At 43.2% G+C, this 16,794-nt stretch overlaps 1 protein-coding gene and 3 non-coding genes across 6 annotated transcripts; all 4 read right to left on the bottom strand.

The window, feature by feature from the left end:
• Positions 1 to 1,137: 1,137 nt before the first annotated feature.
• LOC139542769 (nascent polypeptide-associated complex subunit alpha-like) lies at positions 1,138 to 16,077 on the bottom strand. Of its 3 annotated transcripts, none has more exons than XM_071348587.1 (9): positions 15,952 to 16,055; positions 14,875 to 14,952; positions 10,288 to 11,151; positions 4,768 to 4,847; positions 2,747 to 2,824; positions 2,432 to 2,578; positions 2,077 to 2,205; positions 1,535 to 1,657; positions 1,138 to 1,255 (listed from the first exon to the last, which is right to left on the bottom strand). In XM_071348587.1, exons 2-9 carry the CDS (start codon positions 14,942 to 14,944, stop codon positions 1,241 to 1,243), a joined length of 1,506 nt encoding a protein of 501 aa, XP_071204688.1. In that variant the 5' UTR covers positions 14,945 to 14,952; positions 15,952 to 16,055; the 3' UTR covers positions 1,138 to 1,240. The 3 variants fall into 3 exon arrangements, with proteins under 3 accessions (XP_071204688.1, XP_071204687.1, XP_071204690.1); XM_071348586.1 differs by lacking the exon at positions 10,288 to 11,151 and adding an exon at positions 7,088 to 9,037; XM_071348589.1 differs by lacking the exon at positions 10,288 to 11,151 and having other exon boundaries at positions 15,952 to 16,077.
• Positions 1,325 to 1,398, bottom strand: LOC139543315 (small nucleolar RNA SNORD59). The gene has a single exon (XR_011668692.1). It is a non-coding gene; the product is annotated as a small nucleolar RNA SNORD59 (small nucleolar RNA).
• LOC139543313 (small nucleolar RNA SNORD59) lies at positions 1,947 to 2,020 on the bottom strand. Its single transcript, XR_011668690.1, has one exon. It is a non-coding gene; the product is annotated as a small nucleolar RNA SNORD59 (small nucleolar RNA).
• On the bottom strand, positions 2,972 to 3,045 carry LOC139543316 (small nucleolar RNA SNORD59). The gene has a single exon (XR_011668693.1). It is a non-coding gene; the product is annotated as a small nucleolar RNA SNORD59 (small nucleolar RNA).
• Positions 16,078 to 16,794: the final 717 nt, after the last annotated feature.

Here is a 16,794-nt window from a genome sequence, read left to right as displayed (position 1 = left end):
CTTTGACACTTATGAAATGCTTGTAATTATACTTCAGTATACCATAGTAACATCTGACAAAAATATCGTAAGACACTGAAGCAGTAAACTTTGTGGAAATTAATATTTGTGTCATTCTCAAAACGTTTGGCCACGACTGTACACCTATTTACAAAGCATTTCACAAAATTTGATTTGTTGCTAAACAACCCACCCGTCTAGGGTGATGGGGGATCTTGTTTCCTGTCAATGCCTGCAGGACCACGGTCGGCCTTGAACATCCGTGGCTTCCATGAGAGGGTGCAGTCAGTCTCCCCTGGCAGGGATTAACCACAGCCAGTAGATGTCGATAGTATTGTTTTTTATTGACAGGCTAATCACAGGCTGCTGCAGGGTTGCAGCTGGATGCATCTCAAGCATTCACCAGTTGCTCATGAACTGGTTTGGACACAGGGATTAAAGTTCAGGAGACTACTCCCCTTTAGTAGAAACCCAAGATAGGAGCATGCTTGACCCAATTCCGTGGTTGACCTGGCCACCGATCTAAGATTACTCCATTCCTTGCCTTTATCATTAGGAGAATGGGGAAAAAGACCATCAGTGGTTAACATACGTTTGAAGCACTCTGGGTTATGTCTGGTGTATTATCACAGGTATCAGTCAGGTATTTCTAGGATATCAAATGCAGTCATACTAATGCTTGTTCCACCCCCCATAAATTTGGCATTACGATCTGTATTCATTACATACCTTTACAGTAACCTTTCAGCGAACAAGTGCCTTCCAGTTTCCTTGTTTCATCAGTTACTCAGAGGTGCGGTTTACACTGGAAGTCTTTAGATTAGTCATAGTAGCAAAACGGCTCAAGATTCCCAGCACCAGCTAATTAAAATGCAATACTTTTGTCTTAAATCTGTGGTACATTGTTTACAAAAAATATTTAACCACAGCAATGAAAGATATCCAGCCCTACAATACCATTTCAGCAGAGGGACTTCTGAAAGTTCAGTAAAACAGAGCACAGTTTACACCTCTGAGGACTAAACTGTATTCCATACCACTGTTCAGACAAATCCCTTTGAGTCAAGTGTTCTTCAATCCTAGTCCTGGAGATGTACGATTCATAATTTCACAAAACTAATACAGAGGGAAACCTAGTTCAATTCACCAAGCCACAACTTTATTTCCATCTCGGGTATAAATTGTACAAACAATAGTAGATTAAACCAGCAAACTTTCAGAACCCCCTTCGACCAGCAGCCTACATCGTCAATTCCTGTGAATATAAGAATACAATGTGTTGATACATGTACAAACTAAGCCCTGTCATAGTTAAGTGCCCATCTCTTCTCAGGACAGAAAGGTTGGCTTCAGTAGACTCAGAAGAACGAAAGTCACTGTATCAATCATCACTGAAGAGAAAGGATCTCCAGCTAGTAGATCCTACGATAACTGACAGGTCACAACTCAAATCTACACATTTTTGGATTGAGGGGAACCTGTGCTGGATAATACTGTCTGGTGACAAGGGAATTGTGTGGTAAAATATACTTACCATAATAGCATTGACAATATCATTGTTGTTGTTTTTAAGGGCGCGTACAGCCTTCGCTCGCGACACGTTGGCTTGTGACATCACGAGTTCAATGTCCTTCACCTCAACCCCGGTCTCGTCAACCTATGCATCGAGACAAAGCATTAGTATCAGACAGTTTAACTCACACTGCAATTCACTGACATCAAGGGGAATGGGGCTTTTGGATTGGACCCACAATAACCCCATTAAACAAGGAAGACAACTACAAACTAAAAGCTAATTAATGGAGGCAAACAGAGTTATACCATCTAAATGGACAAAAAGTATGGTACCTGGTTTCTGATAATGTATAAACTAAGCCCTATCATAGTTTACAGTGGTCTGGTTCATGATCATGTATAAAACTAAGCCCCATCATAGTTTCAATTGCTCTTCTCAGGACAGAAAGGTTGGCTTCAGCAGACTCAGAAGAACGAAAGTCACTGTATCAATCATCACTGAAGAGAAATGACCTGCTGATGATTCTATGTTAACCGTTTCACCCCTCTCAAGGCCCTCACCTCTTCCTCTTCGCTCTCCTCTTGTACAGTGGGAGTCTGTGTGTTTTCCTGGACGTTCGACACGGCTTCTCCCTGTACCTTGAACTTCTCTGCCGCGGCAAGCTGGGCTTGTTGTGAAAGATCCTCGATCTGAGACACAAAGGGAGAGAAACAGATCGTGATATCAGCGCTGTAACCTTTGGAAAGAACCCCAACACCTTGGTTGAATGGACATTACACTGCAAATTTGACTGATACCATTAAGAGTATGCGATTCTGGTTCTGAAAGAGCAGTTTAGAGGAGATGGAATAACACCAGCAACATGACATATTTAAAAGGAATCAGAAAATAAAATTCAAACTGTATCCATCTTACCTTAGCCTCACCAAAGACAATGTAAGTGTCTGATGCAGGGCTCTTGTAGACGTCTGGTTTGGTGATAACGAAAAGGATATTTTTAGACTTGCGAATGGTAACCCTGGTGACCCCCGTCACCTGCCTGAGACCCAGCTTAGACATTGCCTGGAGAGAAGCAAAGAACCATGGGTCATGCTCTATTTTGAGTGGAACTGAACACTAGTTCCAACAATGGACAGTTATAGATGGCATAGTAATTTAAATAATTCAATGTATACTTTTAAGACTGGAATGCCTAATGAAAACAAGTCTAGATCGTTTCATGTTAGTTACCTTTCGTGCCTTCTTTTCACTACGGCTCTGTTTGGCTTTGCTAACGGGTTCTTCATCTATTTCTGCAGCAGCTGCAAGCTGTGGGGGAAAAATTTACAAATCCTCCTTTAATGACAGGCAAGATGTAGATTTTTGGAGAAATAGACCAAAAATGCAACCAAGATGTAAGAATATGGTGTGCGCGGTAAAAATAAAGCATATTAAATTATCCCTTTGGCTTTTTCCTATTCTCAGGACATGAAGGATGGCTTCAGTAGAATCAGAAGAATGAAATTCACAGAATCAATCATCACTGAAGAGTCAAGGATCTATTCTAATCATGTTGGGAGTGAAATACACTGCTCAAAAAAATAAAGGGAACACTTAAACAACACAATGTAACTCCAAGTCAATCACACTTCTGTGAAATCAAACTGTCCACTTAGGAAGCAACACTGATTGACAATACATTTCACATGCTGTTGTGCAATTGGAATAGACAAAAGGTGGAAATTATAGGCAATTAGCAAGACACCCCCAAAAAAGGAGTGATTCTGCAGGTGGTGACCACAGACCACTTCTCAGTTCCTATGCTTCCTGGCTGATGTTTTGGTCACTTTTGAATGCTGGCGGTGCTCTCACTCTAGTGGTAGCATGAGACGGAGTCTACAACCCACACAAGTGGCTCAGGTAGTGCAGTTCATCCAGGATGGCACATCAATGCGAGCTGTGGCAAAAAGGTTTGCTGTGTCTGTCAGCGTAGTGTCCAGAGCATGGAGGCGCTACCAGGAGACAGGCCAGTACATCAGGAGACGTGGAGGAGGCCGTAGGAGGGCAACAACCCAGCAGCAGGACCGCTACCTCCGCCTTTGTGCAAGGAGGTGCACTGCCAGCGCCGTGCAAAATGACCTCCAGCAGGCCACAAATGTGCATGTGTCTGCTCAAACGGTCAGAAACAGACTCCATGAGGGTGGAATGAGGGCCCGACGTCCACAGGTGGGGGTTGTGCTTACAGCCCAACACCGTGCAGGACGTTTGGCATTTGCCAGAGAACATCAAGATTGGCAAATTCGCCACTACGTGCTCTTCACAGATGAAAGCAGGTTCACACTGAGCACATGTGACAGACGTGACAGAGTCTGGAGACGCCGTGGAGAACGTTCTGCTGCCTGCAACATCCTCCAGCATGACCGGTTTGGCGATGGGTCAGTCATGGTGTGGGGTGGCATTTCTTTGTGGGGCCGCACAGCCCTCCATGTGCTCGCCAGAGGTAGCCTGACTGCCATTAGGTACCGAGATGAGATCCTCAGACCCCTTGTGAGACCATATGCTGACACATGCACATTTGTGGCCTGCTGGAGGTCATTTTGCAGGGCTCTGGCAGTGCACCTCCTTGCACAAAGGCGGAGGTAGCGGTCCTGCTGCTGGGTTGTTGCCCTCCTACGGCCTCCTCCACGTCTCCTGATGTACTGGCCTGTCTCCTGGTAGCGTCTCCATGCTCTGGACACTACGCTGACAGACACAGCAAACCTTTTTGCCACAGCTCGCATTGATGTGCCATCCTGGATGAACTGCACTACCTGAGCCACTTGTGTGGGTTGTAGACTCCGTCTCATGCTACCACTAGAGTGAGAGCACCGCCAGCATTCAAAAGTGACCAAAACATCAGCCAGGAAGCATAGGAACTGAGAAGTGGTCTGTGGTCACCACCTGCAGAATCACTCCTTTTTTGGGGGTGTCTTGCTAATTGCCTATAATTTCCACCTTTTGTCTATTCCATTTGCACAACAGCATGTGAAATTTATTGTCAATCAGTGTTGCTTCCTAAGTGGACAGTTTGATTTCACAGAAGTGTGATTGACTTGGAGTTACATTGTGTTGTTTAAGTGTTCCCTTTATTTTTTTGAGCAGTGTATAAGGGTTTACTGTATCCCACCCATACACCATAGAAGCAGCGTGCTAAATTAATCTGTTCTGTGGCCTGCCAGACCTCTGCCCGAGCAGTCTTATCTGGGCACTTGGTCACTCTCAGGTGGTCTTACCTGCGCTTGCTGTGTCTGTGCAGAGTCGTGTTCCTCCAGATCTGGTACAGACTCATCACTGTCCGATTCAGTGCCAGACCCTGTAAGCCACCCCCAGAGAAACAAGCATTATTCATGTGGTCAATGGCAAAGGCCTGAGCTGCAGAAAACCAGTTCTTCTACAGCAGCCTTTGTAAGAGAATTGTAATTGCATAGGTATTTAACAGAGCAAAGTCTATGAGGCACAACAGAGACTAATACAAATCGAGATGTTGAATGAGCGCAACATTGGTTGGTGGTAGGTGAATCTAATCTATTAATTTGAGGCAGTGAAACAGAATAAAAATGGGTATATGTGGATGAGGTTAACAAAAATGTCAGTGTAGAAAAGAACAGACCTGCTTATAATGTGAAAGTATCTGTGGAGTAGTAAAATCTTGCACACCCTTTGCATACGGATTTGAAAAGTAATCTCCCAACTTGACAAACCTGTATCACAATGACATGGAACTGCCACCCCCCTTGCCATTCCCCTCAAAAGTCATTTTATAGGCTGACAGAAATACAGTTCCTTCAGAAAGTATTCACACCCCTTGACTTGCCAACATTTTGTTAAACAGATTTTAAAAAGGGATTCAATTTAGATTTTTTGTCTAAGTCTTAATACACCATGTCAAAACGGAGGTCTGAAACGTCTTAAATAGTCAAGCCTTTTGTTATGGCAAGCCTAAATAAGTTCAGGAGTAAAAACGTGCTTAACAAGCCACATAATAAGTTGCATGGGCCGTGTGCAATAGTGTTTAACACAAATTCCAAATTACTACCTCATCTCTGTATCCCATTCATACATATAATTGTAAGGTCCCTCAGTCGAGTAGCGAATTTCAAATACAGAGTCAACCCCAAAGACCAGGGAGGTATTCCAATGCCTAGCAAAGGGGCACCAAAAAAAGAAAAGAAGAAGCAGACACTGAATATCCCGTTGAGCAAGGCGAAGTCATTCATTATTACCAATACACCCAGTCACCACAAAGATACAGGCATTCTTCCTAACGCAGTTGACGGAGAGGAAGGAAACCACCCAGGGATTTCACCATGAGGCCAATGTTGACTTTCAAACAGTTAGAGTTTAATGGCAGGAGAAAACTGAGGATGGATCAATATTGTAGTTACTCCACAATACTAACCTAATTGACAGACTGAAAAGGAAACCCGTACAGAATAAAAAAATATTCCAAAACAAACATACTGTTTGCAAGAGGGCACTAAAGTAATACCGCAAAAAAACAATGAATGTTTTGTCCTGAATAGTGTTATGCTTGGGGTAAATCCAATACAACGCATTAAGGAGTACCACTCCCCATATTTTCAAGCATAGTGGTGGCTGCATCATGTTATGGGTATGCTTGTAATAGTTAAGGACTGTGGAGTTTCAGGATTAAAAAAAAGAGCTAAGCAGACAAAATCCTAGAGGAAAACCAGGTTCAGTCTGCATTCCACCAGACATTGAGATTATTTCAACTTTCAGCAGGAAAATAACCTAAAACCCAAGGCCAAATGTTCCCGAGTGGCCGAGTTAGTTTTTCCTTAAATCTACTTGATTTTCTAGCAATGATCAAGAACCAATTTCACAGAGCTTGAAGACTTTTGAAAATAATAAATGGGCTTATGTTAAAAAATCCAGGTGTGGAAAGCTCTTAGAGACTTACCCAGATAGACCCACAACTGTAAGCTGTAAGGTGCTTACTCGTGAATACTTATGTAAATGAGATCTGCATTTAATTTTCAATAGATTTGCAAAAAATATATAGTGTTTTCACTTTGACATTAGTGTGTAGATGGGTGCAAATGTGTATTTTTAAAATCCATTTTGAAGTTAGGCTGTAACAACAAAATGTGGAATAAGTCCAAGGGTATGAATACTTTGAAGGCACTGTAATAGGGCTCCTCAATTCACTATAATTGAGAGACCCCCCCCCAGAAAAAAACAGTATATAATAGCAGGGCATTTACATAATTTGAACCTTAACATCATCTTGTTGGGAGGAAAAACATGCAAACTGGAACTTCCTGTTTTGAAAGTACACAGTAAAAATGTACCCCAAAGAATAAAAATGGCACTCAAACGGGAGCACTGATTTCACCAATCAATAGCTCCAATAACTACACGTGATCTTTGAAACAGGCCAGTTCAGACGTTACATTTGAGGAAAAGGTAATACAGACTACTACAATCTCTACTTTCTTTAGCTTTAAAAGGGAAAAGAGACTTGAACAGGCCACAGAAATCAACACCGGTGGGCAAACAGAGGGGACACAGACAGACAAAATATTGAAATACCCTTGTCATTCTTGATCACAGGCTCCGGTTTGGTAGGGGGTTTAGCAGGGGTGGGGGCAGGGTTTGAAACAGGTGCTGGTACAACGGCTACTTCAACAGGCTTAGGGGGAGCTGGGGAAGCTACAACAGGCTCGATGGGAACAGGCTTAAGAGGAGCTGGTGCAGCTACCACGGCTGCATAGGAAGCAGGCTTAAGGGGAGCTGGTCCAGCTACAACTGGCTCAACGGGAGCCGGGGCAGCTACAACGGGAGCGGCCTTGACGGAAGCTGGTGCAGCTACAACGGGCTCAACAAGAGCTGGCTTAGCGGGTGCTGGTACAATGGGCTCAACGGGAGCAGCTACAACCGGAGAGGCCTCAATAGGAGTTGGTGCAGCTACAACGGGAACGGTCTTGACGGAAGCTGGTGCAGCTATAACTGGAGCAGGCTTAGGGGGAGCTGGTGTAGCCACAACGGGCTTAACAGGAGCCGGCACAGCTACAATTGGAGCAGACTTAGGGGGAGCTGGTGTAGCAACAATGGGCTTAACTGGAACTGGCTTAGGGGGCGCGGTTGTAGCCATAACAGGCTTAACTGGAACTGGCTTAGGGGGCGCGGTTGTAGCCACAACAGGCTTAACTGGAACTGGCTTAGGGGGCGCGGTTGTAGCCACAACAGGCTTAACAGGAGCCGGCGCATGTACAATTGGAGCAGGCTTAGGGGGAGCTGGTGTAGCAACAATGGGCTTAACTGGAACTGGCTTAGGGGGAGCTGGTGCAGCTACAACTGGAGGAGGCTTAGGGGGAGCTGGTACAGCTACAACTGGAGCAGGCTTAAGGGGAGCTGGTACAGCTACAACTGGAGCAGGCTTAAGGGGAGCTGGTGTAGCCACAACGAGCTTAACTGGAACTGGCTTAGGGGGAGCTGTTGTAGCAACAACTGGAGGCGGCTTTAGGGGAACAGGTGTAGCCACAACAGCCTTAACAGGAGCCGACGCCGCTACAACGGGCTCAAAAGGAGCAGGCTTAGGGGGAGCTGGTGTAGCAACAATGGGCTTAACTGGAACTGGCTTAGGGGGAGCTGGTACAGCTACAACTGGAGCAGGCTTAAGGGGAGCTGGTGTAGCCACAACGAGCTTAACTGGAACTGGCTTAGGGGGAGCTGTTGTAGCAACAACTGGAGGCGGCTTTAGGGGAACAGGTGTAGCCACAACAGCCTTAACAGGAGCCGACGCCGCTACAACGGGCTCAAAAGGAGCTGGCTTAGGGGGAGCTGGAGAAGCAACTGGGGCAGGCTTAGGAGTCCCTACTACTGTAGGGGGTGAGAAGACTGGCATATTTACTGGCTCCTCTGGTGGAATGAGAGGGGGAAGGTCATCGTCATCCTCCAGGGCAGGTGCTGCATTGACCTCTTTCACCTCAGCCTTGAGCAGACGCTCTGGCTTGGCTATGGGCATTTCAGAGGCAGCTCTAGGGGGGCTAGAGGCAATAGCGTCAGCAAATGACACGGGGGCTGGTGCAGCAGGCTTTGAGGTCACTTTGAAGGACACAGGGGACGCCACAGGCTTGGGAGAGGCAGGCTCTGGAGCAACAGTTACTGGCGTGGCCACTACTGGTGCAGGAGCAGCTTTAGGCTCCATAGGAAGAGGTTTGGCCCCTGCTGGGGCTGGCAGGTCAGCAGTAGGCTTAAAATACTCTTTCTTAGCCTTTCTTTGTTTGCCAACCTTCACAACCTTGGGGGCGGCACGACTGCCCTGGCTGGGAGTTCCAGCAGCCCCAGGTGAGGTAGCTAGGGGGGAATGGGGTGTGGAGGAGGTAGGAGAAGCAGAGGAGGCAGACATAGAGGAGCGTTTTCTTCTGCCAGGGACAGCCTTTGGGGCAGAGCCACCCTTGGCCTCTTTGCCTTTGGGCTTGGCAGGGCCAGAAGCAGTCTGAGGTTTCTGGGAGGTAGCCAGACTTGCAGAGGGTGCAGCTGAATGAAACAAATTTGTTAAAATGTTTTTACATTTGGAAGACAAGGATGTCAAAGCCTGAACCATGCGGGTTAAAAGATCAGAACACAGGAGGCAATGTTACCTCAGAAATCCAGGGTTAGGAAAATAAACACCACACCAAACTTCTTTCCGAAATGGAAGGAATTGTTGCAGGGCAGCACACTCAATTTCAAGTATTCAGGCAAAACACACACACACGTCACATTTTCTACAGCATCACTCAAATTCAAATTGAGGACCCACTCAGTGCAGAGGAAAGACAAAGTGTGGCAAATGCATTCGCAAAGCATGGCACGATTTATAATTTGTGACAGGTCAAATCCGAAGGCGCTTTAGCGGTTATTGTTTATAATGCTATGCAGAACAGATAACACTAAGAACATTTGACCTAAACCCTAGGTAGAATGATGAATTGTGGTTTACAACCGAGTTTCAAAGTTAAGCTATACCAGTGCTCCCAAACTTTTTCACTTATGCCCCCTTTCATCATTGTGAACCCCATAGGTTTGAGAATCGCTATAGTATAGATAAACAAAATCAGTATTTCATTGAATCATTTAACCAATTCGCTATGTTTAATACTAAATACTAATACTATTAAATAAATAAAGCAATCAACAGCAGATGTGAGGATGATTAAAAGATAGTGAGGATTAAAATGGTGTACCACAATGAACAAAAAGCCTTAAACTGGAACTACAACTCCCACAAATGAAAACAAACACCTTCATTGGAAACAAATATCAGTGTTGAAAACACACTGCTGTTAAAGCACTTGAACACAGTTGGCTTGGTGCATTCTTCCTGGACAAACGCCAATAAGCGCTGAGAGAGAAAATAGAGCAACAGAAACAGAACAGTTAACATCAGACGACAAGAGTAAAAAGTTGCTGGAAGTCAACTCTTTACATGAAGTGCTTAAATGGACTGGCCTGTTTCAAGGTGAAACAATGAGTTTAAAACAGTGACGCAAAAGAAAATTGAGACGCCTCGAGTTAACAAGCCTTAAAATAAAATCTTGCCATTCTTAATTCTCTCAACATTAGCCCTTTTCATCAAGCATATTGAAATACAAAAAGATAAATTTGGGAAAACATACAATTTACAAGGCAAATCTAGGCCCAGTCAGTGCAAAAGTTAGCAAGTATATAAGAAACAAAAGATCTGGAAGGGGGAGCTGCTGTAAGAAAGTAAGAGCAGCCTTTACTTTACACACAAAATGACCCACCTGACAGGTGCCGGGTGGAGATGGTCGGGCCTGCACGATTTGACGTCACCTTTGGCTGGACGGCCTCAGAGAAGGCCGCCATTGCTTCTTTCTCAACGAGAGTTTTGTTTAGTGTGGCAGTGTCTATGGTCAAATCAGCAGGCAGAGATTCCAGTTCTGTGTCCCCAGGGTTCGAGCTGGCCACTTCAGTGCATGGTACGGCATCTTCAGGAGCTGGCTTCAAACTCACAGTCTTCACATCTTCAACGATTGCCTCGACTGCAGGCTCAGGGGTGAATTCTGGAGTTTCACGTGCCATCCCATCAATAGTGTCTACGATTGGCGCGTCAACAGCATCAGCGATAGGCTCTTCAGCAGCAAGCACTGGTTCTTTGACCACTCCAATGGGTTCTTCAGCTTCAGCCATAGGTTCCTCAGCCACGGTAACCTCTGTAACCGCAGCTGAATCTTGAATGATTATATTTTCAGTTGCTTGGGTGACCGGTTCTTCGGCAGCAGCTTCTAGGTCTTGAACAGTTGGTTCTTCATTTGAGGCATGAGGTTCGTCAGAAAGTGCCGTTGGTTCTTGAACAGGCGTTTCTTCTGAGGCAGATGCAGCTGCCTCAACTGGTGAGACAGATTCTTGGATCACTGCTTCCTCTGTGACCCCAGGCACTTCAGTTTGCGCAGTGACTTCAGGTGTTGCTTTTACACCATTAAGTTGTCCACTAGCTGCCTCCCCAGAAGCCATGTCTGACACTGAATGGGATTTGATTTCTGGAAGAAAAGTGGAGCCTTCTGGAGGCACAGGACTCTCCAAAGGGGCATTGGTCACATCGGGCACAGCCATCCCAAGGGGAGCAGAGGAACTCAACACCCCTGGAGCTGATAGGAAGGAAAGGAGGAGGAGCGGAAGGAGCAGCAGGGGATAGTCACAGCGATAGCGTGAGGAGCGGTTGATAAGCTTACATGTTTATTTAAAGCATATGATCAAAATGATTGAACACCTTGTTTAAGAAAATCTAGCTACACTAATAGTACTCTCCTATACGAGAGACTAACAAACATGAGGAAGGTAGGGTCCAAAATGTTTTGATTATGTGACAAAATATGAAGAGGAAACAATTGAATAAAAGTACATTTTTTAGCAATGGGTTTGTGATCTACATCTACCAATTCAGTTGAACCAAGGTGTTTGTGAGGTTGTTAAAGGATGCAGACATGAGCTTTTCATTTGTTATAACTGAACCAAAAATGGGTGAATGTGTATACCCACAAAACCAAACTTGTGCCCATGTCCCAGTTACCATGCAGTGCCCAAATGCACAAGATTGTACTTGGAAACACATTGAGACCGAAAGTGTGAGGAAACCCTCTGAAGAAAGAGTAGCATTCAATACACCTACTAACCGTAATGACAATATTTCAGAGTGAAGTGTCTTGCGACAGAGACAATCATGCACACTGGAATACTAGAAAACTTTTGAATTAGTAAATCGAGATTTAATAAGTTTCTATTCTGTTATATATAATGAGGCATTTTAATAACCTTACCTGAATAACCGTCAAATAACTAGATTTCTTAAAAATCCATTTCATGCAACAAACCAATTCCCCAACAGGATTTTCAACACTTTTCTGGAACACCGACTTCCATGCTGAGCAAAAAAAATACCGCTCTTCCAACAGACTAAAATGAATTCCTAAAGTCTTCACGTGTGGTCTTCAGCTAAAAACAGTTATCAGCTAATACTTGGTGTTAGCACTAGTATGTGGGCTCTCTCCATAAATCCTTCACTGTAGTTCCTCAGCAACTTCATTAAACAAGCACCTGTGGTACCCATGTCATTTCCAATCAATATCAGTAGTCTTCACTTGTTTAGCACATGCATCTTCTTTGGCTGCCATCATGGCCAATGGACTTCAAAAGCAATTTGTGGTCTTAAATCAGCGCCACTCCATAGTCTCTTTGGGGAAACATGGACTTTCATCTGCTTATAACTCTTCTAGTACAGTGCTTGGTAGTGAAGAAATCGATAAAAGTTTCGCCAATTATAATCACTAGCATATTGACATCTTCGCCATAGTAATCAGAATTTTGTTTGCTGCAGCACGAAAATGAATGAGAAAATGCTTTAAGAAAACCAACCACAATACTAACTCCGTTCTATTCAAAACCAATGTTTCTCAAATGACTTCAAAATAAAGAGCCATAAGCTACTTCACAGAAGCAGCTTACCTTTGACATCAACATTTAGTCAAATCAATGCCATAACAGGCCTGCACTTGTTAGGGCATCAGTACATTACCATAGTAGAGGTTGACCGATTAACGCGAGTGCAGCAAGGAGCCACGGTAAGTTGCTAGCTAGCATTAAACTTTTCTTAGCATAATCACTAGTTAAACTGGTAATATCAACCATGTGTAGTTAACTAGCTTGTCCTGCGTTCCATATAATCAATGCGGTTAATTTATCTACGGATCAGAGCCTACTTCAACATCGATAAACGGGTGATGGTTTAACAAAAGTGCATTTGAGAAAAAAAGCACAATCGTTGCATCAATGCACCTAACCATAAACATCAATACCTTTCTTAAAATCAATACACAAGTATATATATATTTTTTTAACTCCATATTTAGTTAAGAAATTCATGTTAGCAGGCTATATTAACTAGGGAAATTGTCACTTCTCTTGCATTCAGTGCAAGCAGAGTCAGGGTATATATGCAGTAGTTTGGGCCACCTGGCTCGTTGCGAACTGTGTGAAGACCATTTCTTCCTCACAAAGACCGTAATTCATTTGTCAGAATTTCACATAATTATGACATAACATTGAAGGCTGTGCAATGTAACAGCAATATTTAGGGTTGCCACCCGTTCCATAAAATACAGAACTGTTCCGTATTCCACTGAAAGAATAACCATTGTTTTCGAAATTTGACCATATTGACCCAAAGCTCATACTTCTGTGTTTATTATATTATAATGAAGTATGATAGAGCAGTCTGATTGGTGGTAGGCAGCAGCAGACTCGTAAGCATTCATTCAAACAGCACTTTCCTGCGTTTGCCAGCAGCTCTCCGCAATGCTTGAAGCACAGCTCTGTTTATGACTTCAAGCCTATCAACTCTCGAGATTAGGCTGGCAATACTAAAGTGCCTATAAGAACATCCAATAGTCAAAGGTATATGAAATACAAATGGTAGAGAGAGAAATAGTCCTATAATACCAATAATAACTACAACCTAAAACTTATTAACTGGTAATATTGAAGACTCATGTTAAAAGGAACCACCAGCTTTCATATGTTCTCATGTTTAAGTTCCTTGCTCAGAACGTTCGCTTTTTTACAATGGCTCATACTGCACTTTTACTTTCTTCTCCAACTGTGTTTTTGCATTATTTAAATCAAATTGAAAATGTTTCATTATTTATTTGAGACTAAATTGATTTTATTTATGTATTAAGTTAAAATAAACATGTTCATTCAGTATTGTTGTAATTGTCATTATTACAAATATATATTTATAAAAATAAATAGGCCGATTAATCAGTATCGGCTTTTTTTGGTCCTCCAATAATCCGTATCGTCGTTGAAAAAAACCATAATCCATAGCACTATCATTATCATCAATTCGAAGTAAAAGATGAAATTTCAGATAAAATAAACAGCAAATAGCAGTAAGCAATGGCCACTTAACATGGTCAATGAGAATGTAGTGTGAATAAAAAATAAATAAATCTGCTATAAAAAAAAATGTATTTTATGTGGACCAGTATTTCCCAGAACCAGAAGTAATTCATACAGCTGTAACGTTATGATAGTCAGTGCCACTCCTTTATGCCAAAGGTTGCTATTAAAGTTTGACCACGTAATTAATGCCTGTTTCTTTAAAATGTCCCATGCACAAGGCGACTACATAAATACCCATGCATTGGGAAGTGTTTCACAACCCAGTTGTCAGTGCAGTAACATTCAACAGGCAGTTTGAGTTTGAGTAAATAAGGGGTCCTGGATAACCCATTTGGACTGCAGTGAATTTCAGGACACAACAACCAAATTGTTAACACACAGTTATTCCCACATTAATGCAAAGTGAGGCAATGACCAGCCTTGTCAAACATAATTCTAGAGGGCTACTCACTTCTCAGTATAAAAACAAGGTTTCTAGTCTGGAAGTTGTGGATAGAGACCGAGTAGCCCCCCCCAAGATTATAATCTACAGGGTATGGTTTATATGATCCCTCAGCTGCTCAGCCCACCCATCCCCTTAAAATAAACCTTCCACCACACCTCCCCATTAATGCTGAGAATGTGTGTAAAGCAGGACTCAACAGGTGACCCAGAGTTCCAAGTCAATGTAACCAACAGATGTTAGTGTCATTCAACAGCAGTGTCACCTGCTTGATTATCTCAGTGTCAACTGATGAGTGTTACCTTTCCCAAAAGGAGTTAAACCAATATAGAGCTCTAAAATAAAAGCCACCACTCCACTCCCAATGGGGGAATATGACTTCTACTGCAGTGCTTGAATTCCAGGACCCCGTCAGCCCAGTAGTTTAGTATCTTAGCATGCATGTGTGATATAATAATGCTATACGAACCAGTCTCAACTTGCGGCTGTTGCATCTCCTGCTCAGTGACTGGGACCGTCTCTGTGGCTTCGCCAGGCATGCTTGTGTCTGAAAGGAGAAATCAAGTAATGATCACCAGGAATAACTTACATTTAAATCAAGTGAGGATTGAATAAAACACAGCCAACGTAATTATTTTTTACATGGCTCACTGACTAGGCAAATGCAGAGCGCTGATGGCTTCAGTGTACTATAGTAGGACCTGGATTCAACGTGTCTGTGTTCAAATATCAATCATTCCCAGCTAGATCTCATTTATACTAAGTACAAGTTACTGTACTTGTGTAACATTTTAATCACTTTGCTACTGATACTGTCAAATGTAACGTTATACTACTTACTGACTGAGGGATAACTGGCTAATGGATAGCAGCCAAGTAGCTAACGTTAGTTAGCCATTTTAAATTATAACTCAAGTGATATGCGTGTTTCACGTGTTGCTACATAGCTAGCGTTAGCTACACCCCCGGCCCTAGTTAGCATACTAACAATCCACTTTAAAATGATTAGTTAACTAGTTAATGTTAAAGTGCAAATCAGGATACAAAATGGCCACTGAACGGAAACGCTGTTTAATATAACGTATCAGCAATAATAAACACTCGTATCAACTTTTAAACTCTACAAAGAAAACAAAAAAGTTAGCAAGCTAACGTTAAGCTCACTTTCTGGCGAACAAGCTTCACTTGAAGCTAACGTTAACTAGCTGGCTGTGCACGGTCACAAACAGCCGACAGACAATTGTACGTGTTGATACACGGTCAACGTTAACTAAACACTTCACAGATGTAGCACAATTGTTAACATTTCAAATTCGTCCTGTTATCAAATAGTTAGCCTGTTCCAGATAGGGAATTTGAGCAGTCATGTTCCCCCATTTTGTACCAGAGATCGACTACATAACAGTGAATATGTGTACATACAATGATATAGATTAATATCCACATAAAGTGTATGACAAATGTATCATGTACTGTCGGAACCCTGTTTAAAATATTTTCAAAGACGATAAACGGTTAGATTAAGTTAGATTAGCGAGAGACTCACCGAGTCGGGATTCTATATCCAAGATGGTTGTGAGAGAGAAATTCTGACCTCTGTCTCGCGGTGTTATCACATTTTGCACTAGTTTCTTCTTCCGGGTTGTTCCGGTGTTTCCACTATTCTTTTCATAACATCTATGGCGTATCCTTTCAGAAGTTTTTCAGATGAAATTACAGCTCTACATTTTCAACCCCCATATTTGAAATCTGCAAAGTTTACATTATATGGTGGGACATTTTAACATTTGACATTCTGGCAGGCACTGTTGTTTTTATGTGTGACTTGATAGTGTCTGTTTTAATCTTTCAGCACTGGTCAGCTCCTTGTCTGGGCCTCATTAACACGATAAATGAACACGGCAGTACAGTAAATCATTAGCAACTTCAGTTACATCAGGATGGCCACGCAGTTATGGGTGAACAGGGAGTAGAGGAGGGGGCTGAGCAAGCACCCTCGTGGGGCCCTTGTGTTAGAGGATCAGTGTAGTGGAGGTGTTGTCTACTTTTACCACCTGGGGACAGCCCGTCAGGAAGTCCATGACCCAGTCTGACAGGACACCCCCAGGTGTTGTGTCATCAAGTTTGCAGAGGACACAACAGTGATAGGCCTGATTACCAAAAAAGACGAGACAAAGCGAGCACGCCCCCATCCACATCGACGGGGAGAAGGTGAAAAGCTTAAAATTCCTCGGTATACACATCACTGAAATCTGAAATGGTCCACCCACACAGACAGTGTGGTGAAGAAGGCCCAACAGCGCCTCTTCAACCTCAGGAGGCTGAAGAAATTTGGCTTGGCCCCTAAGTTCCTCACAGACTTTTACAGATGCACCATTGAGAGCATCCG

This window comes from Salvelinus alpinus, chromosome 17 (assembly GCF_045679555.1).
Source record: "Salvelinus alpinus chromosome 17, SLU_Salpinus.1, whole genome shotgun sequence".
In the NCBI taxonomy this organism is placed as follows: Eukaryota; Metazoa; Chordata; class Actinopteri; order Salmoniformes; family Salmonidae; genus Salvelinus; species Salvelinus alpinus.
Note: the sequence above shows the minus strand (reverse complement) of the source record. Positions and strands in the feature narration are given on the sequence as shown.

What these genes read in the sequence shown, in the direction of transcription:
- LOC139542769 (XM_071348586.1), bottom strand. Translation starts at nt 14,944, where the DNA reads ATGCCTGGCGAAGCCACAGAGACGGTCCCAGTCACTGAGCAGGAGATG. An exon ending in TTGTCTTTGGTGAGGCTAAG is followed by an intron (nt 2,206 to 2,431) that starts GTAAGATGGATA and finishes TTTGTGTCTCAG; the next exon opens with ATCGAGGATCTTTCACAACA. An exon ending in AGGAGAGCGAAGAGGAAGAG is followed by an intron (nt 1,658 to 2,076) that starts GTGAGGGCCTTG and finishes CTCGATGCATAG; the next exon opens with GTTGACGAGACCGGGGTTGA.